The sequence below is a fragment of the Ooceraea biroi genome, chromosome 11, assembly GCF_003672135.1.
Source record: "Ooceraea biroi isolate clonal line C1 chromosome 11, Obir_v5.4, whole genome shotgun sequence".
In the NCBI taxonomy this organism is placed as follows: Eukaryota; Metazoa; Arthropoda; class Insecta; order Hymenoptera; family Formicidae; genus Ooceraea; species Ooceraea biroi.
This window is the reverse complement of record NC_039516.1, coordinates 13,301,070-13,323,548: the sequence shown is the minus strand read 5'-3', so window position 1 is coordinate 13,323,548 and position 22,479 is coordinate 13,301,070. Positions and strand designations below refer to the sequence as shown.

General features: G+C 40.8%; 6 protein-coding genes across 12 annotated transcripts in view; 3 read left to right on the top strand and 3 right to left on the bottom strand.

Moving 5' to 3' along the window:
- Nucleotides 1–207: 207 nt before the first annotated feature.
- LOC113562901 (vesicle-fusing ATPase 1-like) lies at nucleotides 208–1,738 on the bottom strand. The gene is made up of 5 exons (XM_026973628.1): nucleotides 1,730–1,738; nucleotides 1,394–1,684; nucleotides 981–1,123; nucleotides 719–874; nucleotides 208–555 (listed from the first exon to the last, which is right to left on the bottom strand). Exons 1-5 carry the CDS (start codon nucleotides 1,736–1,738, stop codon nucleotides 438–440), a joined length of 717 nt encoding a protein of 238 aa, XP_026829429.1. The 3' UTR covers nucleotides 208–437.
- Nucleotides 1,739–2,751: 1,013 nt separating this feature from the next.
- On the top strand, nucleotides 2,752–10,594 carry LOC105275383 (integrator complex subunit 1). Of its 2 annotated transcripts, none has more exons than XM_011332184.3 (13): nucleotides 2,752–3,248; nucleotides 3,364–3,845; nucleotides 3,930–5,216; nucleotides 5,291–5,466; nucleotides 5,552–5,704; nucleotides 5,797–6,474; nucleotides 6,607–8,403; nucleotides 8,499–8,813; nucleotides 8,902–9,367; nucleotides 9,462–9,586; nucleotides 9,665–9,852; nucleotides 9,997–10,269; nucleotides 10,343–10,594. In XM_011332184.3, the coding sequence occupies exons 1-13, from the start codon at nucleotides 3,080–3,082 to the stop codon at nucleotides 10,456–10,458; spliced, it is 6,225 nt and encodes a 2,074-aa protein (XP_011330486.1). In that variant the 5' UTR covers nucleotides 2,752–3,079; the 3' UTR covers nucleotides 10,459–10,594. The 2 variants fall into 2 exon arrangements, with proteins under 2 accessions (XP_011330486.1, XP_011330484.1); XM_011332182.3 differs by having other exon boundaries at nucleotides 8,499–8,828.
- LOC105275384 (nuclear RNA export factor 1) lies at nucleotides 10,501–12,487 on the bottom strand. The gene has a single exon (XM_011332185.2). The coding sequence runs from the start codon at nucleotides 12,218–12,220 to the stop codon at nucleotides 10,631–10,633; it is 1,590 nt and encodes a 529-aa protein (XP_011330487.1). The 5' UTR covers nucleotides 12,221–12,487; the 3' UTR covers nucleotides 10,501–10,630.
- Nucleotides 12,488–13,644: 1,157 nt separating this feature from the next.
- LOC105275378 (prefoldin subunit 1) lies at nucleotides 13,645–14,833 on the top strand. 2 transcript variants are annotated; one of them, XM_011332178.2, is made up of 2 exons: nucleotides 13,645–13,663; nucleotides 14,051–14,833. In XM_011332178.2, the coding sequence occupies exon 2, from the start codon at nucleotides 14,072–14,074 to the stop codon at nucleotides 14,450–14,452; it is 381 nt and encodes a 126-aa protein (XP_011330480.1). In that variant the 5' UTR covers nucleotides 13,645–13,663; nucleotides 14,051–14,071; the 3' UTR covers nucleotides 14,453–14,833. The 2 variants fall into 2 exon arrangements, with proteins under 2 accessions (XP_011330480.1, XP_011330479.1); XM_011332177.3 differs by lacking the exon at nucleotides 13,645–13,663 and adding an exon at nucleotides 13,686–13,810.
- A 216-nt stretch (nucleotides 14,834–15,049) lies between these two features.
- LOC105275376 (protein SCO1 homolog, mitochondrial) lies at nucleotides 15,050–16,387 on the top strand. The gene is made up of 4 exons (XM_011332169.3): nucleotides 15,050–15,215; nucleotides 15,304–15,670; nucleotides 15,741–15,946; nucleotides 16,031–16,387. Exons 1-4 carry the CDS (start codon nucleotides 15,150–15,152, stop codon nucleotides 16,208–16,210), a joined length of 819 nt encoding a protein of 272 aa, XP_011330471.1. The 5' UTR covers nucleotides 15,050–15,149; the 3' UTR covers nucleotides 16,211–16,387.
- LOC105275377 (secretin receptor) overlaps nucleotides 16,382–22,479 on the bottom strand; it is a 41,058-nt gene continuing 34,960 nt past the window's right edge. Inside the window, exons 7-14 of one of the 5 annotated variants that reach the window (XM_011332170.3) lie at nucleotides 21,428–21,522; nucleotides 20,661–21,010; nucleotides 19,798–19,928; nucleotides 19,626–19,711; nucleotides 19,285–19,429; nucleotides 18,873–19,155; nucleotides 18,126–18,289; nucleotides 16,382–17,698 (exon numbers count right to left, since the gene is read on the bottom strand). In XM_011332170.3, the coding sequence (XP_011330472.1) occupies nucleotides 17,573–17,698; nucleotides 18,126–18,289; nucleotides 18,873–19,155; nucleotides 19,285–19,429; nucleotides 19,626–19,711; nucleotides 19,798–19,928; nucleotides 20,661–21,010; nucleotides 21,428–21,522 (1,380 nt within the window). In that variant the 3' untranslated portion in view covers nucleotides 16,382–17,572. Of the gene's footprint in view, nucleotides 17,699–18,075; nucleotides 18,290–18,872; nucleotides 19,156–19,284; nucleotides 19,430–19,625; nucleotides 19,712–19,797; nucleotides 19,929–20,660; nucleotides 21,011–21,427; nucleotides 21,523–22,479 lie in introns of those variants that run through there. The other 4 variants (XM_011332173.3, XM_011332174.3, XM_011332171.3 and 1 more) reach the window with 4 other exon arrangements.

The window sequence follows — 22,479 nt, the reverse complement described above, 5'->3', positions numbered from 1 at the left end:
GCCCCCTCATGGACTTTGCTTAAATTTTACATAAGTTTTACGCGATACTTAATAGATGAAAACAAAATAGCTTTTGTTATATAATAAAAAGTGTACTTAATTTGGCAGATACATTATTTTTCCTTACAATATGTGTTGTGATTATCTTTCTCTGATTCCAGAGAGTATACACACAGTAGTAAAAGCAACTCAATAACACCGTGACTTCACTTGTACAAAAGTTTATTATGAACTCGAAGAATATGTATCGATACAACGCGCTATAACAAAACGCAAAAGAAACTTCTTCAATAACGCAATCGTGCGAACAACGAAACGGAAGTGAGAAAAGGCACGCAATGAACAAAGGCATGAAACATAAAAAGAAAACTCCCGCGCCATTACGCTCTCCTTGTAACCTTCGAAAGCTGGCGCAACCCGAAACGGGTTGCTACGTTTTATTCTGAATCACCCTCTTCTTCCAGTTTCGACAAGAATTCGACGAGTCTGTAACTTGGTTCCACTTGGCGTGCCATGTCTATCAGATACAGCAAATTCCTAATACCAATAAATACTCTGAAATACAATAAAGAGTTGAATGTAGCATTTAATTATATTTATAAATGAATAATTGATATGATAAAATAATTGCAACTACATATTCTTTATCACACACAAGTTTTATATAACCGATTGTATACATTGTTTCTGAAAATGTTAATTGAAATTAATATCTTACCGTTTCCCTTGAAGCTTTCCATGTAAGGAAGACATTTCATGGTCGTTAAAGAGATCAACTTCTAGTACATTTAGCAAATGATCAGGGGTCGATAAATTAGGCACGTGCAGGATGGTATTGAATGCTGAGAGTAATCTCAAATCCTTCAAAGTTTGTCTGCAAGATAGATATAATATTAGAAAAATGATACCTTATATTGTTACCTTTACTTCATGTGTGTGTGGGTGTGTGTAATTGCAGAAAATAAAATTGCTCGTTTTACCTGCAGCTGGAAGTGCACAAAATTAACAGTTTATGACCAGGTGGCGGCAGTTTTCCCAATAGCACTTGAAGCGCTTGCAATACCAGATTGGAATATTTTGGCCCAATTGGGCCATAATCGAGCAGACTTTCTATATTGGGTGTTTACCAGCAATGACACAGTGCGACACAGTGTATCATTCTATCTTTCTTGTTCGCTGGTATTGAAAGAAGATAGAATGATACACTGTGTCGCACTGTGTCGTTGCTGGAAAACAAGAATTGTCAACCAAGATACAGCTGAGCTGTGAGCGATATGCATTGTCGAATACCTGAATAATGTATAAATGTACAGATAATAAGCAATTCTATCATTAAATTCTGCATTATAATAATGCCTGAAATGCAAAAGTATTTATTTTGAGATGATACTACCTTCCGAATCGAAAGACACTTTGCAGATTCAATAAAGCCGACCATGTCCTCAGGCGTACACACTTTGACAAATGGAAAGTCTGAATTCTTCGCAATCTGTGCGGCAAGTGCTGTTTTTCCACTGTTCGGTGGTCCCTCCAAGAGGACGGATACAAGCGCAGAGCCTTCGGTCTCTCGAGCTTGTTGAACGCACAGACTGCCATCAGCAAGAATTTCAGCCACCGGTCTTCCCCAATTGATGATCCCACGTGTTAATAAAATGTCCAATGTCTCGGCGCTCGTACCAAATGCCTAAAAGGATGTACGAATATATAATAATAAACTTAATAAACATACATCACACATATGTATATGCATATGCATCAGAAATTGAAATAGCAATTATATATATAAATTTATGGACTGATCTAATGTAGAGGCAATTTCCATAACTTGCTTGAGGTAATCAAATCATACTGAACACCCACCTGACATCATCAGGAAAATCGTCGGGATTGATGATGGCACAGTTGGAGAGGCTGAGCTCATCTGTGGGACATCTCACTGCTTTCATCCGCTGGAGCAGACAAAATCACGTTACGTATGTTTCATGCGGGACGCGCAGGAAGGCTTTGTGAAATATTAATGCGGAGTATTGACAAGGTGCCGACGTGAAAGGGGAGGAATAGTGGCAGTAGCTCGCGATTCGCACAATAACAATTCTTCTCTTCCATCCCGCGAGAAGTCACTCGAGAATTGGAGAGGGACACGTCCAATTATTTCTCACGTGGAGCAGCGCGTTTTTCGAAGCAATGACAAAGTCGCTGACATGTTTCCACTGCGGTACTCACCATCGCTGATATTTTTCGACGGAGCAAAAATCAACAGACACTCCGGCCGCACTACTCTATAATATAGCAGCGTATAACCTTCTTTCCGCACCCTTGATATTGATGCCCTCTGCGCACGTCGTTTCAAATTTTCCACTAAAAAATCTTGATTTCCACAATTCCTTGTTTAACGAAAATTACGTATCGTCTATATGATTTTCAATCCTGCAATGCACATTCATCAGAAGCTTGCAGCAAAGCTCGTAACTTTTCATTGTTAGTAAAATATTAAATTACATGCCAGAGCATGATGTAAGAATATACTCATTTTCGACTACTGCGCATCTCGGGAATGAAACACCTTTATTTTTACATCATGTGCCAGAATACAAAAGCATTATCTTACTGGCAGTATCTCGCAGTTAGATTTGTGACTTGTGAGAACTCGATTCTTCTAGGTTATAAATCTCTAATTTATGAAGGTTAGGGTAGGTTAGTGTTTTTCTTTCTTTTCAGGTGCGGTTTTGTTAGCGTTTCAAATGCTTCAGGACACTTCCTATCCTTTTTCCTCTTTCGAATAAAAAGAAGAAAGGAAAGTGTTTTGATGAAGCATCTGTCGGCGATTGTGTGCTGAACGGCTAAGATAGATGTTTTATTTCTTTAAATATTAGATAAAAATAGAATTTTGACATACGTGTCAATCATTCGATATAAGTCTCGTTTTGTTTTCGACAACGCAAACACCCAGCACAAGATTTATTTCTAGAAGATGATTCTTTTTCAGAATTATAAGATTAGGTTAGAACATGCACCATTAATGTATGGATGCATTTGAAAATTACGGCACGGTAACGCATAGACAGAAAAGCTATTGATCATGGATCGTGGGAAAACAGGGATGGGTAGAGCAGCGAAGAGTAAGATTGCTCAGCATCCTTCCGATTTATTCGCACTGGGATCGAAAAGTTCACGAAACGAAAGCTCCGATTCGAAGAGCAGGCCAGGTGTCATCCATACGAAACCGAGTGGCAGTTCTACCTCAAGTAGTAAGTAACTTGATTCTTTTTCACATTGAAATTATTTTATTTCTGATTTATTTCTGATCTCATAATATCGATTTTACAAATTGATGTTTACTGATTGCTGTGTACAATTACATAGGTAATGACCGGAAAAAGGAGGCCCCTTCTGGATCGCTTCAGTCGTTTTCGTATGTTCCACAGAAGAAACCCAAGTTAGCACACGTCGGCTCCCACCCGCGGCAACCTTCTTCCAGTGCGGAAGCATGGGAGGTCCTAGCTATAGACACCGACCCTGCAGACTTTGTTCCTATGGCACTTGAGGCTAACGATAATGATGAGGGTGACAAAGTTATCGGAATAATATGTGGTGCTATCAAAACGCTGAAGAACCAAAAGTGGAAGCCTGATACGTTGATATACATGGGCTTGTTGTATTTGGCCAAGATCCGGTCGTCCATTTTCTCAAATGATTGTATACTGCATGCACTGTCGTCCCTTTTGAAGCGAGATCAAACTTATAGTTTCAAGAGCAAAGGGAACCCACTAGTCCCGGTACTCGCTGCGAATCTCTTAATGAAAGGTTTTCATGAGAAAAAGAACTGGCCGGAAATATTTGTAAAGGTTTGTTACCTCAAAATTCTTTTACATCTCGATTTATGATTGTATATTTCATCATTATATTATTTTGATTTATTATTTCTGTAGCTGTACATCGAGGATGCTCTCGGAGAGCGCGTATGGGTCGACCATGAGGAATGCAAGGGCTTCGTCGACAATATACTGACCGGCTTTAACACGAGGCATCCACCAAAGTCAATGTTACAGCCGGAATTCCCAGTACTAATGCAGAGGGATTGCCACAGTCCGTCTACAGTAGATGATGAAGACCCAGCAGCGTCATCAACATCGCTGTCCGGGGACAAGGAGAAAATAGAGTTTCCAGTTGGTCCACGTTATGCACACTGTATGGAGAATATAGAGTCGATAGTGCTGGAAGCCGTGAAGGAGCAATTGAACCGGCGTCAGGCCGAGACTATAACGAGAAATTTCTTGAAGCTGCTCTCGTCGGCATGCGGTTTTGTCGAGATCAGGAACATCGCCGTTCCGCGGCTGGAAGTGTGGTTGCATTCCAAACTTATGCGATCTGCGCAGGAGCTGCTGATCTACATCTGTTACAACTGCACGTCCCACACACAGAGAGACGTCGAGGTGATAAGCCAGTTGGTGAAGATGAGATTGAAGACCAAGGCTGTGATTAATCTGTATCTGAACGGTGTCAAAGAACTGATCGGCCTGCATCCGGAGAATCTGGCCACCATGCTGAAGCACACCATTTACAACGAGTTGTCGAACGCGCGCAATCCAAATAACATGCCCATGCTGGCGATAATGTTCCAAACTCTCCCCGAGCAGGCGGCGAAGCTGCTCGCGGAGATCTTTCAGGACCTGCTAATGAACCGTGAGGATTACTTGAGGCCATTACGCGCGTTGCTCAGGGAAATTGTACGGGTATGCCGACATGACATCAACTTAATCGCTTTCGCCCGAACGATGATGTCTGAGCGGCTGGATATTGCACAGCAGCTGCTGAACTTCGAGTTCAAGGACCGCATGTTCATGTCGATAGCCGACCTGCTGTGTCTATGCATGTTGTTGGGCATCAGCCCACAGGTGAAGGAGGCAGCAACGTTATCGCAGCGTGCGGACAAGAAGGACGTAGCCTTGCTCCATCAGTTTCAGGATCTCGTGGCTATGATACAGCACGAGACGGTACTGTGGTTGCAAAACTCAGCGCAGCAGATATACGGTATCGAGCGAAACGAGCTGTTACACGCGTTACACAAGATCATGCTCTTGGAATCTCCCGAGCAGTATTATAAACTCGACAACTGGCCACCGGAATCAGACCGCGTGTTCTACATACGATTAGTATCCGATGTTCCTTTGCTGCAAAGCACGATGTTACGACTGCTACTGATTGGTTTTTCGAAGGTAACTACTTAAGCTCGGTTTAATCGATTTAAATATCCATTCAAAGACGGTTTTCATCCCACTTCTATTTACAGGATAACGGAATTACGCATTCGGAGATATTGGATTTGACCGATCAGTTGATACGGCGAGCCGCGGCTAATTCGACGGAAAGTTTCCCAATGTTGCAAATCGACAAAGCGGATATAATCGAAATGATTTTTAATCTCTCCATTTATCAACCACCGGGAACCATAAATATACCTGCTGGGTAAACATTAATATTAACATATTTTTTATACTTTATATTTGTATATTTTAAAGCCGCAACTATATGAGTTACGTTTATTTTGCAGATACGTGCCGCCTACGTTGGCGATAGCTAATCTTTACTGGAAAGGATGGATAATGTTATTAATTCTGGCCGCTCATAATCCATCCACTATCGGCGCATTAGCATGGAAACGATATCCGATACTGAGGACATTGATGGAAATGTGTATCACAAAGTGAGTTACATTTTTTGACGATTAACATTACATTTTTACTTAAACGATTGACTTCCTAGTTCCGCCTGTGACAAAACCTTTGTTCTTCGTAGCCATTTTTCGTATCCACCACCGACTATGGCCCTGCCGGAGATCATAGAGCAGGAGCGTGCGAAGGAACTACAGGTTGAAGCTATCGAAAAGCAGGAGATACTGGAGTATGAGTCGCATTTAGCCGCTGCATCGAGCAGAATTCAGTTGTCCGAGCAGAATAGTTTCTTATTGTCGCAATTGATCACGATGGATCCAACGGGAATTGCGAGAAGACCGCCACCGGCTGTCCTTGAACAGATACAGTCGCTAAACACGTCTCACAGATTGGGCCATTTACTTTGTCGGTCGCGGAAGCCGGATTTCCTGCTGGACATTATTCAGCGACAACAGCAGAGCACTTCACAGAGCATGCCCTGGTTGGCGGATTTAGTACAAAATAGCGAGGGCTCCCTGAGCCAACTACCAGTACAATGCCTGTGCGAGTACCTGCTGTCGACTAATCCGCAGACAGTCGAGAAGCAGCCTAGGCAGCAGCAGTTATTGGCTCATCTTCAAACGCTGTTAATCGATCCGAATCAAGATCAACAGCACGCTTACGAGGTGTTGGAGTACTTTTTGAGAAGATTGAGCAGCCAACAGAGTAGCAGTCGAGTGCAGGCCATCACTGGGCTTAAGATGGTTTTGGATTCGATACCCCTCGAGGATGATAGCATGGATGTCGATGGCGAGAACGAGAAGTAAGTCTTTAATTAAATTTAATTAATTTAATTCAATATAATTAAATATATAAATTTAATTAAATATATCTTGAAAAAATATAATTATTTTAAAAATATTACTATTATTAATGTTCTAATAATGTTTTTTAGAGAGACTTGGCTGCTACGAAAATTGCCGTCCATACCTCATTTCCTGTCGGTACGTTCCCTGGTCTCCACGGCGCTGCGTGGCGCTTGTCAAGTCGAGAACAGTCCCGATCTGGTGCACACCTATATATCATATCTAGCTGCGCACACTGTCGACGACGATCTGCCGGATTTAACCGACTTGGCCAACGAAATTTCCCAATTGGTCGTCGAACGGAGCACCATCATCGCGGCTATCCTGCCCCAACCCGAGAGTGATAATCATCAAGCTAAGCAAACGCTGCACGCCTTCATGGCGATTTTCTGCAACTATCTTGAGAAAGCGCGATCACCCAGGGGGGAGGGCTACCAATGGTCCGAGAGTCAAGATCAGATCTTGGTGCAATGGAGTAACGGTGAAGAATGCACGATGCATATCCTGGTCGTGCACGCAATGATTATCTTATTGACATACGACACGTCTGAGGACGATCAGTTATTTAACAACTTGTTGGAGACGTGGTTTCCACTGACGGAGCAACCGAAAGCCTTCCTCGTGGATACCAGCGAAGAGGCGTTACTCATACCCGACTGGCTCAAGTTACGAATGATCAGGAGTAACGTGCCACGCTTGGTCGACGCGGCTTTAAAAGATCTTGAGCCACAGCAGCTGGTGTTATTCATACAGAGCTTTGGGATACCGGTATCGTCGATGAGCAAGCTGCTGCACACGCTCGACGCTGGTGTTCAAATCGACCCTAGTTCAGTCGGCGAAGCAGTGCTGGATAAAACTTATATGGCGCAATTGGTCGAGGTGCAGCATCGCCGAGGTGCAACGGGCGGATTAGTGTTCGTCCAGGTGTTGCAGTTGCTGGAGCCGCAGTTGCCAGATGAGAGCGTTGCGTCGATTAGCAAGTTGCAGCAGCCATTACCACCGAGCGCCACGGTACAGAAACAGTCCGTGATACAATGCTCCGTGAAAACTGACGTGCCCCATTTGATAAACCGATTGTTCATCGAGAGTATCCCAATGAACCAGAAAATGGAGGCTTATCGACGTTTGCACAAGACCCTGGCGAAGGACCTGCAACGATCCAGCGCGAAGGAAAGTGGCGCGGTCGTGCTGGCGATACAGCACATATGCAGTGTTCTCAGTTCCATGCAGGTGAAGCAGTTTCTGGCGTCGCTCGTGCACATGCCGCAGTACTCGTGCACCTTGATGCGCGTGATACTGCTGCCGCTGAAGAGGCGGTCCACGTCGAAGCACGTGGTCGAGCTAGCGCGCAACATGTGCCTGAACCTGATATCGTTGATAGGCGACGTGAAGGCGCCAATACTGTCGATCTTGCGTGACTTCGCCAACGTGCAACTGACGAAAACACCACAACGCTTGGAACTGTCCATGCTGATGCGTACTCGTGGTGAAAGCCCCGGGTCGATACTAGAAGGCACGGACTCCGTGAATTTGGAGAGCGTGGGCCGAAAATTGCTGGACATCTCTTTGAAACAACAGAAGAATGATGACTTGGTCGAGGCCATGGCGAAATTATTAGTCAGCGACAGCAATGAAGAGGCGCTGAAACCTCGTACGGGCTTGCTGATCGACTGGCTAGCCTCCGTGGAACCCGAGCTGATCGGTACCTGTCCCAATCTGCAGATGAAGCTGTTATTCGGCAAGGCGAAGATGCATATCAACATCGACAAGAATGTCGTAAGCTCGCACTCCTGCAGGCCGTATCTCCTGACATTGTTGACGCACAGAGCGAGCTGGGCGACTTTGTACAAGTGCGTCGGGCACTTGTTAGATAAATGTGACGATGGGTGAGTAGAACGGTATTTTCTTCTTGTCAGTTCTCCTTTGCCACCTCTGGAAAATACTTAATTTATACAAATTTTCTTTTGAATTAACGTTGCAGATACGATCCGACCGCCGTTCTCGACTTTCTATGGGCTCTGACGTGCAATCCTAAATTATGGCAAGGCCGCGATAAATTTACGCCGAAGCATTACGTTCCTGAGAATATCCTGTTGCTGCAAGATCGGCAGTTGCTGAACCTAGTGGCATATTTGGTGTCCGAGGCCGTGATTATATGCAATATGCAAAACAGAAACGCCGTCCTCGCACGAATGGACCTTAGGCTTGATCTCCTGTTACACTGCATATCCACCGAGGACGAGCGGATTTCCACTGTAGTTAATTATCTGGCGCAGCGTATGATGGACAATACCGAGTATGAATTGCAATTGTAGATCGATTTCATAACGTGCGATTCCACATTTGTCGCTTTAACATATCCGTCTATGATGATTAACTTTCAGCGCGGATTCGGCGGACATGGCGCATCAGTTCCTGCTACACATGTACATGAAGATTCCGAAAGTGATCTGTTACCTCGACACCTTCCAAGCGAACAAGTTCGTCGACGGGGCGAAAATAACGGATTGGACGGGTTCGTTGCTCGACTGCATGAGTCATGCCTTACTGACTGCTCTGGCGGCGACCCCGCGTCAAAAGTCTTGGAACTCGAAATCTCAGGAGTTCGAGCTTTGTGCGAGAAAGATGGCCGCGGTGCATCCTATCCTGGTGCTACGTCAGTTGCCGATGTTGGCATCCTCCTTGATGGGAAGGTGTTACCTCGATTTCGGACAGTTTAGATCCGGTCACCACCTCAACCTCTTCACGCAAGTTATGGGGCTGTTGGAACTACTGCAGCCGCATTTGTTTAACGAACAACACGAAACCGCGTTGGAGAACACTCTGGAAAATTACTTCCAATGTTTCCAGGTATCGCGATTACTACATTTTCTGAAATGCAATATTGCTAGTTTTTTTTGTATAAATAGTTTTGTACTCACACGTGTGATTCTATTTTTTTCAGAATTACGGACATATAAAGGATCTCATCTCATTGCTGAACAGATTTGTGTCACTGTTACAGTCGTACATATCACACGATCCGCAACGAGCGTTGAAATATCTGCAAAAGCACGCGCAAGCACTACAGTAAGTGATTATTTGTTACAGTGCGTATTACAAGTAATTCACGCTCACACATCTGCTTTATGTTACGTGCACACGTAGTGAGTTACAGGCAAATTATCCCAGCTTGCCTGCCTTGAGGACTCTCGTATCAGGAATACCGATACCGAGGGAGGGAGAAGATGCTGATATCTTAATTACTATAGCTCCTCCGCCACCCCCTGCGGAACCCGCTATTCCGCAACACTGGCAACCATTATTGGCTACACTCACCAAGTTACATGGCGAAGGTAGAAATTATTAATTATATATTCCTCATCACTTTGTTTTGATTATTATCATTATACTTGCAACGCGAAGAAAATAATTCACTTTTCTAAGCAACTCGTCAGCACAATTTTTGATAATCGATTCTTTTATTCTCTTCATCGTAGATGTGTTTAGTGCGCTGCAGGAAATAGAACACGTGTCGTTACGGAGACCGTCAGTCTTAGAACCCATAACGGACAACATTGCAGAGTTGCTCGTATCTCCGCAGAACAATGTCAGAACGCTTGCTCACACGCTGCTTGCTAGGGCATTGAAGTATCGTCCATCACCCAACACGAACATACTATCCGCATTTCAAAGATGCCTGGACAGCCACAGAGCGGACGTGCTCATGTCCGCTTTGGAAAAGCTGCCGGATATCGTGTTATGCATGCAAGGTAAAAAAATTGTTGAACAAATTTATCCCGATTATTTATAACGATTTTGTAAGCGTACGTTTTTAAATTGCAGAGCATGCGTTACCGTTGATGCAGAAAGTGTTCGAGTTGGGAGTAAACTCGAACGTCAACACGATACCTTATATTACCAAAACCATCGCTCTATTAAACACGCAGCAAGGTTGTTAGTTTCAGATAGTCTGTTATTCTGTAAATATAAAACGCAACATCTTTTTTACACGTAAGATCATGTTATTCCTATTATTTGACAAATATATACATATCTATATACATGTATAATAAAACTATATTTGCGTTTTTGAACTATATTTGCGTATTTAATGTCCATCGTAATCGTGATCTATTGGAAAGCCTCTGGTGACACATCGTTAACTGTATAGTTCTTCATGAACGTGGTAATCGCGCTTCTTATGTCCCATTCTGCGTCCTGAAGATACTTGTAACAGTATCGCACATTCATCGTAGTGAGCTCACGTAGAAATCGGATCAGCTGTTCCTTTTCCGACACGCTGAGCATGGTCGGCGTAAATTTTGGCACGAGTCTCTGATCAAGTTTCACATCATTAAGTAAACCGTTAATGTAGTACTGATCGTTGACAATGCAGTATTCATTGTCCTCTTTTCGCACGATGATGAAAGTCCTGTTGAACAGCATAGGCGGGCAGGACGATATCCGATACGAGAATAATCCCTGCACAGATATAGCTACATGATTATCCTCCTCGTTTAGCAGGTCGATGTGGAACGTTCTGAAATTGTGCACCGTCGCTGGCTGCTGCTGCAGGGCAGTAATTATATCCTCGGGTCCCCAGAACAGGTATTCGTGGCACTTGGCGTAATCGACGAACTTCAATAAATTTCTGTTTGTGGAGAGTGTCTTAAAAATCTCTTTGTGTACGTAATTCGTCATGGTTCCCAACGTCATGGAATACAACGCGTTTCTGTCGTACAGGCCGTTCATGACTATTCTGTCCTTCTGATCGTACAACGTGAAGAAATGCCTGATGAACTGTTTGATCAGAGAGATCCTTGTGCCGTCCCCGAGATAATTGTTCTGTATATTCGGCACGAATTTCTTCTCCATCCCGATGACGACGCCGTCCAGCTTCTGCAAGTGCGGGAAAACGTTCTTTATGGCTTGTATGTATTCCTGCGAGTTCGCGTATCTGGTACACAGCGGATTGCCATCCAACCAAAGCTCGCTTATCTTGAACTCGCAGAAGTAGCGTAGGTACTCCACGTCCAAGATCTGATTGTACCGCAGGTCCAACTTGGTCAGATGATAGTTGAAGAACTTGTCGAACAGTATGATGGCTGTGAGCTTGTTGTACTTGAGACTCAGTTCGCGGACGGGAAGCTTCGCCTCCCAATTGTTACCCATGATGCCCATCTTGCTGCAGCGCAGCACCAAATCCAGCATTTTTGGTATCGAAATAGGGCAGAATATTGTGCCTAGCAATTTCTCGTTCTCAAAGTCGTCTAAATTGAACACCTTCTTCATCGGCTCGTACCTGGTGTGCAGTGCCTGTGCTATTGCCTTGTTTGCATTCAGCTGCAGCTCCTGCGAGCCAAGGAATCCCAGTATAATGTCCATCTGTAACTCCTGACCACCCGGTAGTGTAATGCACATTCCCTGTTTCACTATATTCTCTATGGTGTTGCCAGTCGACTTCGCTAGAAACGTACTCATGCCATTCTTCTCGACAGTGTACATAATCGGTATCAGAACTGCCGGCTCGCACGTGTTAATTACCGCCCGCAAAATATCAGTCCGGCTATACTGGGCGCCGTTGAAGATGATGAATTTGTGCCACAGATCCTTACGACTCGCAAGAGCCATCTCGTGACTCTCGAAGGATGGTTTTAAATACGTGAGCCGGTGCGGTTCCCACGACGCTTGGCTTCCTCCTGCTTGCGTTGGCGATAACATTGTTTACTGCCAAGAAACAGCGACGTCTAACCTAGACTCTTCGTACGTCGACTCGTCTGATTGCACGATATATTGCACCGTATAATTTAAGACGAATAATAAGTATAATAACGATTATAACGGATAATAATTAATTCGTTACGGACTTTACTCGGATTCTAGAAAGTTTTAAGCAACGTTTCTTCAGATAAAGGTTGTGTAGCTTACCCATCGATAAGCGTAGCAGAGTTTGAAAATACTACTGCAGCGACACTTCGCAAAGAGAATCGATAAAAGTATCGACGATCACAAATCTCGATAATTGGAGTAAAGTGTGCTTCGATCTAGAGAACCTCAAGAGTATGGACATCGTGGATCGAAAATGGCGTTCGTTTGTCACTAGTAGGGTCACTATCTATGAGGAGTATACAATATAACCTTCCTTACTTTAGGGTTAAAAATATTAGTTTAAGGGGAAGCTGGAGTTGCTAGTGAACTATTTTTTCACTATAGCGATGGTAATTGCAGTTTCGAAAATTCTCTTTATTGTTTGTGCAGAATAAAAAATCCTTTTCCACAAATGAAGTATAGATAGAAAGAAAGTCCGCTCTACAGGACTTTATATTCAAAATGGAAAAAAGTTAGAAAAGACAAATGCAAGTTTTTAACTTTTTTCCATTTTGAATATAAAGTCCTGTAGAGCGGACTTTCTTTCTATCTATACTTATATATATATATATTCTATAATCTATAATATATATATATATATTATTATGATCAATAAATATACATAAAATATACATAAAATAATATAATATATACTAATAATAATATAATATATACGTATCTTCAAGAGAAATTCGACTCAGCGATTTCCTGATGTGACAGGTAAGGGAATCTCTTTATCTTAAAATTTATATATTTATATATATATATATAAATTTATATATATAAATATATAAATATATAAATATAAGTCTGCTTTTACGTATGACATCTTTTTAAGATTTTATTTTGTTTTCCGTGACTGATCGGCTCTAGTCGGTTCGTCATATGCGCGCGCATATAATTTTACCCCCGTTTCTGCCTGGTCCGACCTCCATGTCTGTTTCCCTCTCCTCGATATTACCTTCATCCCCGTGCCCGCGGCGATACGGCACCGGCGGGGGGATAGGGGTAGAAGAAAGGAAAGGAAAGGAAGGAGTCCCCCAGGACGCTCCCGACTCCGAGAGGATGGAACGGGAGAATGGAACGGACAGGTCTGGACAGGCTCGACGGGGCGTGGCTTATATACGTGACGTCACGTCGGCCACAGTGGCGTAGCGCCGCGGGGCGCGCAACATTTCGCGTAACGCAGAGCAGTAGCGTAGTGTTACACTACAAAGATGTATTTTAGATAGAGTCCCTTAATTAATAAACCTCAATTCCGCCATTTTCGATCCCACTAGAAACTAGACCAATCAGGTGCGAATCCACGATATCCATACTCTTACTTGAGGTTCTCTACTTCGATCTTATTCCGTGCTACTTGACATATATGGTTAGGAACATCACGCAACTCAGGCATTGTTATAAATACGTTTCTTAGCATTATCATAAAGAGAATCGGAAGTAAGGAACTATTATTTGTCTTATTACAAATTGTTTATTCCGTTTTCTGTTACTACCACATGTATGAATATAAATATGTAAAATGTACATGTACATGGAAGAGGTTATTTTTTATATAAATATATGATAGAATTTTATATACCACTAGCACAAATGTTAAGAGGCACGATTATAGAGATATAAATGTTAATGCTTCTGCAAAATATCGCAAGCGATACCATCTTATTATTTTATTCGTAGAATACTTTAACACTCGCAAAGATGACAAGGGTGCCGGATCAGGACTTGAAGCAAGCTTTCTCGAAGCTGCACGAGAAGATGGTGGATACCAAGCAGAAGCTGAAGTTGGCTGATATACAGATTGATAAGCTACGGCGTACGAAACAACGCGCGGTGCTAATCACAAAGGAAGTCGGTGGCATCCCCAAAGACATAAGGATGTATGAATCTATCGGTCGAATGTTTTATCTGGAGGACGTGAGCAAGATTAAGAACGGCTTGGACAACACAATGAAAACAGCCGATGAGAAGATCAAGACACTGGAAAATAACAAGAGTTACTTGCAACGAAGTTTAAAAGAGAGCGAAGATGAAATCAGAGAGATGATTCAACAGAGACTAAATAAGGAGGCTTCTGGATAGAACTTTTACGTATATCTGTAATATGCTGCTTCGGTTTCCCTCTCAACGTTCCTTGGATCTTTCTGAGTATGATTTGAAATGTGTCTCTAGAAGTATATGTGATTATTTAATCCGAAAGGTCTCATTCGTTGGCTTGAAGGTACGCTTGAAGGTGTTGTCCATCTTGATACATTTTTGTAATACAATATTATATTTTCTTTTTGTATATAATGTGTCTTTGGAAATAAAATTCCTCAGTGAACACAAGGACTCTCGTGACAGCTCTGTGAACCTAATGAATCATGAAATCACATAAAATGTAAAGCGTACTTTTACAAGAGACAATATTGCGTGCATGTAAACGATAATCATTTTGATTGAATAAATTATTGAGTACTTAAACTTAGTTTAATTTAATTTAAGCAGTTTTGCATTAAGATTATTTTATTTCCATTATCTAAGAGAAAAGGGATAAAGAAAACGACATTCTGGCATGTACAATTTTTAAATTCGCCGTTTCCAATTAACATTAATTAAATAGCGCAAAGATATAAAATACAAAGGCTAATAGTGGAGATTCGAATTTCGTACTGGCACGTGGTGACATCTACAGCATAAAAATAGAGATACAAGTTTCTCGCATATTGCGAATGAAACCGGCAACATAACCTGAGGCGGTCTTTTGACAGTGAAAAATTGCATTTCCAAAGGAACAATAATGTCAACGTTAATATTAAGATCTCTTCTGTCATTAAATAAAAATCCGAGCAATGTTTTAACAAAGGTAATTTTCTAAGACATTTATTTACAATGCGACTTTTCCGTATTAAGAGTTTTGCAAATTAAGTTAATGATTTCCCTTTTTCATCCAGTTTAGGTATATAAATACTTCAAGAGTATGTGAACAATCTGCTGTACCAAAGAAACCATCGAAGGAAATTAAAACACCGCCAATCACGTGGAAAAACCTGCTAATTTCCAGTGTCATAGGTGGTGGCATTTTGTTATATTTGAATTATTTGAGAGATCAAAAAGATAAGACTCTAGCAAAGGAAAGAAGACGAGAATTGGGCAAGGCTAAGATTGGTGGCAAATTCGAGCTGATAGATACCAATGGGAAAACGGTAAAATCCGATGATTTCCTAGGACAATGGGTGATGATATACTTTGGGTTCACCCACTGTCCAGATGTCTGTCCCGATGAAATCGAGAAAATGACAAACGTAGTGAATAATCTTGGTGAGTGTCACATTTAAATTAACTATATGTATTACAATTTGTTTTAATACTACTGTAACTATCTTTGCAGAGAAGGAGCACAATTTCAAAATACAACCAATTTTCATATCGGTGGATCCGGAGAGAGATACACCCACCGTCGTCGGGAAGTATCTGAAAGAGTTCTCCGATAAGATTATTGGCCTCACCGGCAGCATAGAGCAAGTAGGACAAGCCTGCAAAGCGTACAGAGTCTACTATAGCAACGGTCCTAAAGACCAAGATGAGGACTATATCGTTAGTACATCACGAACGATGGATAATTAATTGAATTATTATATTATTATACAACTTTACGTCACCGTGGTTCCTACTTTTTAGGTCGATCACACTATCATCATATATTTGGTGGACCCAGAAGGCTTGTTCGTCGATTACTACGGACAGACGCACGACGTAGAAAAGATTGTGACCAGCATCATTGTAAACAAATTGAAGTACGATAATCTGAAAGATAATCCTTCCTGGGTACCTTCGTTCTCGATGAAGGGACTGTTATAAGCGCAGCGGCATTTCCATGTACAGTATTATGCATATACACGAATACTATACATATATGTACAAAAATATATTGTATATACTGTCCTTATTTTTCAATGCAGTAGATAATAGATGATATATAGAGGAAATTGAAAGTTAGTTTTCTATCAGAGTGAATAATAAAATATTTATCGCACTGATTTTTTCTTTATTTTGTCATAATTTACATTAAATTTGTTGACACGTAGTTTACGTTATACATTATGTATCGCACCTTGGTGTTCTGATATATAAATATATATATATGTACACATTTATGTATATATACACGTAATAAGAGAGCTTACAAGATAAAATGATCAAGTTAAATGCTTAAGTTTTGAAAAAAGATAGTCTTATCTTGAAATTGATAACACTTTATGATATACGCAGCATTATCGATGCGAGTCTCTTAATTAGAAATTTCCAAATATCTACTTCTATACATTAAACATTTTAGTAACCTTACAAATTAGATGTTAAATATATAAATATAAATATAATATAATTTTCGTAGAGATATCTGTGTCAGGACTTAAAAGATGTATATATGTATATACACACATACATATGTGTTTTGATATATATGTTTCTGATAAGCGGTAAAGGAATAAATCCGTTAACCTGAGCTTTCTATTGAATGTAAAAAGTTCCCTTAGCTGTAAAAATAGATTACACAAAGTTTGAAAATATAATACTATTTTTATATGACGTTTGTTAAAAAAAGTTGCAAATGTGCTGGATAATTGACGGCAGAATTTCTTGTAATATATCTGGCGCACTGAGATTTAACTAGCTGTCTATTTATACAACAATGTGCAATAGAAAGTCGTGAATAATGGACGTTTTACGTTTTCTTGAAATGGAATCGTGCGTGAGTGATAACTGGCACACTGTATTTCGAAACGTTGAGGAAACTCGTCGAGGATTTAGTCGGATGTTTCAGTACGCTCCGACAAATCCTTAAAGTACTAAGATATCGAACATTAGCTGTACAATATTATACGCATACACTCGCACGAATTGAGATCTACGGAGACACGGAGAATTGTGTAAACGACACACGCGATATCCCTATAAAAGAAGATAAAAGTAACTCGATCTCCATTTAGATTACTGTAGGACCAGAGGGAAAGGATAGAGACTTTAATTTCTTCCTCTGCTCTTATTCTCCTCCGTTTCTTTTCTCTTTTATTTCGAGAATTTAGGTCAGAATTAAAGTTCCATCCTGACATTTCAAGTCCGCTCTCTTTCTTGGAGAATACCACATTTGTTCGGACGTATACATTTATTACGGACAAGCGACACGTGTTCTTTCCATCGGGCGTGAAAAGCCGGGCGCTATCACGGATGCTGTTCATGATGCTGCTGCAGATTGTGCAACTCGTACGCGAGATGACAGTATTCAGAGTCGCTCCATCGATGCTGGTCGCGGATCCTATCGATGTTTGGCCCTGACGCTTCCGACATCTGCCAGATACAAAGAATCGTGTTAATTGAGTAAACAAAACTTTTTTAAAGGAAATTCAACATTTACGTGTTCAGTTGCGACTTTATCAAGCACATAAGTATCGTATAAAAATCATATTAAATTTTATTTCGTATGCAATCAGATGATCCTCACAGCATTCGAATGTTTCTTTGACATGAGAACAAATAGTAACAAATAAGGGGGAAAGAATACTTTTTCTCTCTCTCAAAGATATATTGCCTCTAAGTTAACTTTGTTTTTTTCATGATTTTTCTTTTCTATAGTTTCGTATTCAGCGCGTGACTGCTACAGACATTGAGTCGAGTATTGCAGGCGCGATGAAAAAGGAAGAAAGATTTATCGGCAACTGGATTACCGGGATTATTGGAGACGTGGCGCCAATATTCGCGTAACGAAGGCACTCACGTTCGAGCAGAAGGAGAGCAGCGATTGATCCGTGTACTTGCTGCAGAGGGGCGACGTTTGATGAGCGTGTTGATTCTGTGTCGTCGGCTGCGGCACCTGGCCGTTGCCGGCAATCTCTAGGTAGCCCCTGCTGCTCGCTAAACTACCTCCTCTCGTTCCAACATCTGAAAAATTGCTTTGTAAAGATGTGTCGTGTGCACTGCATCACGACTCGCAAAGATTCGATGGGATTCCGCGAGAAATTCAGTGAGCTTTTCTTTGCCTCACATGCTATCGATTGATCCTGACGTCGCGACCACGAATTCTGTCGGTGACGAATACTCGGTCACTCTAGATTCGAACGTCAAAACTTCCTCGACGTTTTCTTCCTTGAGACGTATCGAGTCGTGATATTATTTTTAGCGCAGACAAAATATCTGTTTTGAAGCTTGTAGTTCGTGCTTATTCAAGTGGCTATCAAAAAAGGTGCCTAACTCAAGTTTCAAAGTGAGTTCTGCAAAATTAAATAATCGCTCTACTTGAATTTCTCAGACGGATTTCTTAGACAATATCTAGGAAATTCATGCAATATTCTTAAACTTTAAATATTTCGAAGATGTAGCGTCTCAGTTGCCAGCGCGACTTCTTTCGTTTGATTATTTATTAAAGAAACGAGAGCACGGTGGCTACATTTTAAATATTAAAAGCGACGACAAGAGCGAGACGCAAAACGGAAGGAGGGACACGACGTAGGACTTAAGAGGACACCTTGTGTACTCGCCATCGAGTGGGTGGACCGACGAATGCTGCGATCTTGGAACAGGAAGGACGGCGTCTTCCAACTGGACTTCCACCATTTGGGCATTCTTGAGTATCGCCGATCGCCAGACTTTGAGACGTTATTGCAACTGCATGTGCTGACCGAGTGTGTCGACTGCCTCGGGCCCCATCGTATGCCACGGATGCGCGGCCACTTGCTACGAAATGTCCTCGACACTTCAGTCCTCACTTCGCCATTTAGGAAACAGAAAAGTACCGCCACAAAGAAGCCCTTCCGGAAATACAGAGAATGTTATTTAAGAAATCCTAGATTGAAATTCTAAGGACGCTCGCTTGTCTTTAAGACACAATGCAGCGTCCAGTAAAATAAATTAACGCTATAATATATTGCGTAATTTACCTGAAAAGATGCAAACAATTGATCACAAAAGAGCCACACGGCCTCCACGTTTTCATCCATGCCAATGCTATATGACATCCCGAGGAAAAACGCGTAATGGACTCCGAAGAGCGGCACCAGGACTAACGTGCTTCTGGCCCACCGTCTGAATATTAAAATGTATCGTACATGTATAATTGATTACAAAATACAATATAAAATAATTTTACACGCGTATTTGTGCCTTTCCGGGGAAAAAGATAAAATAATAAATAATGGCATACTTTATACATTATTCTCATTTATAGTATTATATGTTTTGATATTAAAAATTATATATTGAAAATTTCTATAAAACATACTTGTATCTTTCCGTTTCCTCCGACATGGTGGACTTGAGTTTCATCAGCAGTACCCTCACGATGTTGATAAATAGCACGAAATTGATCTAATACGATCGGTGAAGCGAGAAATTAGTTTTCAGCTGAATTAGTTATGCAAGAGCCTTTCACTTGTCATTTACAAGGTTCTTACCAGAATAGTGGCCATCGTTGGTACCCGTATGAACAGAAACAGGTAAGGTTTTACATTGGTCGTCCAGCAATATGTATCCTCAAGTATAATCCTCGAAATTACCCAAGGTAAGACAAACACAGCAGGCAGACCTAAAAAATGAGTCTCGTTCATTGTGCAACTTTTGCTGTTATCGCATTCGATGTAAATATAAAATTATGTGATTTTCAGAACTTGTAGATTCTATATTTCCCTATAGAGAAGCTTTTTGAAAATGTCAGGATGTTTCAAAAGAAATCTGTACCGGCAGACTTATACTTTATCTTTCATCACATGCGCATTTAAGCGTAACTTTTATTAGCGAAAACTTGATTTCCATGTTTTTTAATTTTCTGTATTAAAAGAGCTAAATTAAAGAACTAAATTAAAAGTTTACTAGGAAAAACACTTCCGCCTTGATTAATCATTAGTAAAGGCAATTTATTGATTCGTCTTGATAAATTAACGCTTTTTATAGCCACGCTAATTAAATCTTAAATTGAAGTAGAAAGAAATCAGTAGAAAGAAAAAATCAACATCAATAATTTGCTTATCCTCTCTCTATCTTTCCGTGCACATATTTTATATTTCAATAACTGTACAATTCTTATAAATGCTGTTAAGATAAGATTTAGAAACAAATTGAAGGAGAATTAAGGATTTTGGGTAAGGTTTTAACATTTTCATAATTTAAATTGCCAGCAATCTTTAATGATAAATGATTTAAAACTGAAAACTTAACATGCATGTAATTGCAGAGATTACAGAGTAATAAATAATCTAACATCAGCAATTTGACTGTGCACATAGTGATTAATGACGGTTTCGTGAGATTAATCACTTACCCCATCCGGAGGCGACGTAACGGGCGATACTGGAATTGGTGTCTGTTAAGAGCGCGAGGAAGATCAGATTGTGCAAGTATATACCCTCCATCAGGATCCAGAAATAGTTGGCCAGGATAAAGTACTGCCATAGACTGGTGAACATCTTGCAGTGCCAATTGTTCTCCTTCTCGTCAACCAGCCAGTAATTATCGCCGTCTTTGATGAGGACGTCCGCCAGTCCGATGCCGTACACGAAGAGCATGTCCTTCAGTAGCGCCATGAAGGCTCGCATCACGAACGAGGCGAACAGGTGCATGTGTAATATATTCCGTGGACATCGCAATTTCCTACGTCCGATGGGAGACAAACTTGAACGTGGCAACGCGAATCCCGCCGATTAGGAGGTGCGAGATTCCGTATCGACGATGCCGCGCAACACCGATCCGAATTCCGACTTCGAAATTAATGTATGTAATTGTATCACATTGGAATGTCTACTGATGGAATATCCCTTTGCGCTTGCGACCGCATCGGCGCAAGCAAAGCACAAACATTTATTATCCTTTAATGAACAGAGTTTAACACGATGTTAAAATTATCATTGTACATCATGAGAATAATGTTTCATATTCAGGATAAAAGATGTAAAATAGACGTTTAAATGGAACATCTTGAACCATTCCGCAAAACCCTCAATTGTTTTTCAATTATTCCTTGGGAATACTGTAAACTAGGCGCCGCGTTGCGAGTATGTATAAAGATTACATTTTCATAATTACACTTACTTGATAGTAGCCAAAATGCAGAACGCAATGATGAGAGTGAACAGCGAGATCGTGTAACCAAGTTTTGAGATGGTCTTCACAACCGGGAAGAATTTCTGCAATGCACAATTACATTTTAAGTGAAAAGTCACATTAGCAGAATAATCATGTCAGAAGACGACATAATGACGTCTATTTTTAGTTGATTTAGTCTATGACGTCGGCGACTAATTATAAGACGTCAATATTTAGACGCTAAAGACGTCATTTTGAAGACACCTTAAATTCGCTCGAATAAAGTCTTTTTATAACATAACTATTTTTACTTTTTAATGTTGTATAATATAAATATAGACTAATAATAAAATAATAAAAAATAATAATAAATTAATCTTATTTTTCTTGCAAGTGACAATATCAGTTTTTAAATAATTTCAATAACGATCGATGTACTTGAACAATATATTGCTGTCGTGAATGTAATCTTTACGAAAAGTGCAAAGTAAGAAAGTCCTTAGTTTATTACTCGTAAATTCTTTTTATCTCTTTTACTACGGTTTCTTGCTATATATACATTAACGATATTCCTTGTGTCATATATTTTCCCTTTTATACTCGTAGTGTTAGCTTTGCGTTCCTTAAGGGGATCACTGTCTGTTTTGTCATGGTTTTGTCGGTACTTTACGAAAGCTCCTCAATATAACTCTTTGAGCCGTTAGATTTATGCACACAAACAATATTATCGTTGTACATATTCCCAATGAAAATTGCATTCGCAAATCTGCTTGATATATATAATATCGCACAGTGGTATCAATTTGCGCTTCAAGCGTATTACGTCACGATTAATTGTAACAAATCTCTCTAAAATGTGACAAATGTATATATCTTTTTATCAAATTAATAAAAGAGAGACAAAAAGTAAGTAGCAAAAAAATATTTTACTGTGGAACAAAAGCGTCCAAAGTTTCATTGCGCGCGTGACGCTGCACGGGAAAGCGCCTCGCCCTACAGCTGTCGGTCTTAAAGTAAGCGCGCAAAGGTCTCGGGGGAAAATTCTTTTCAACATTTTC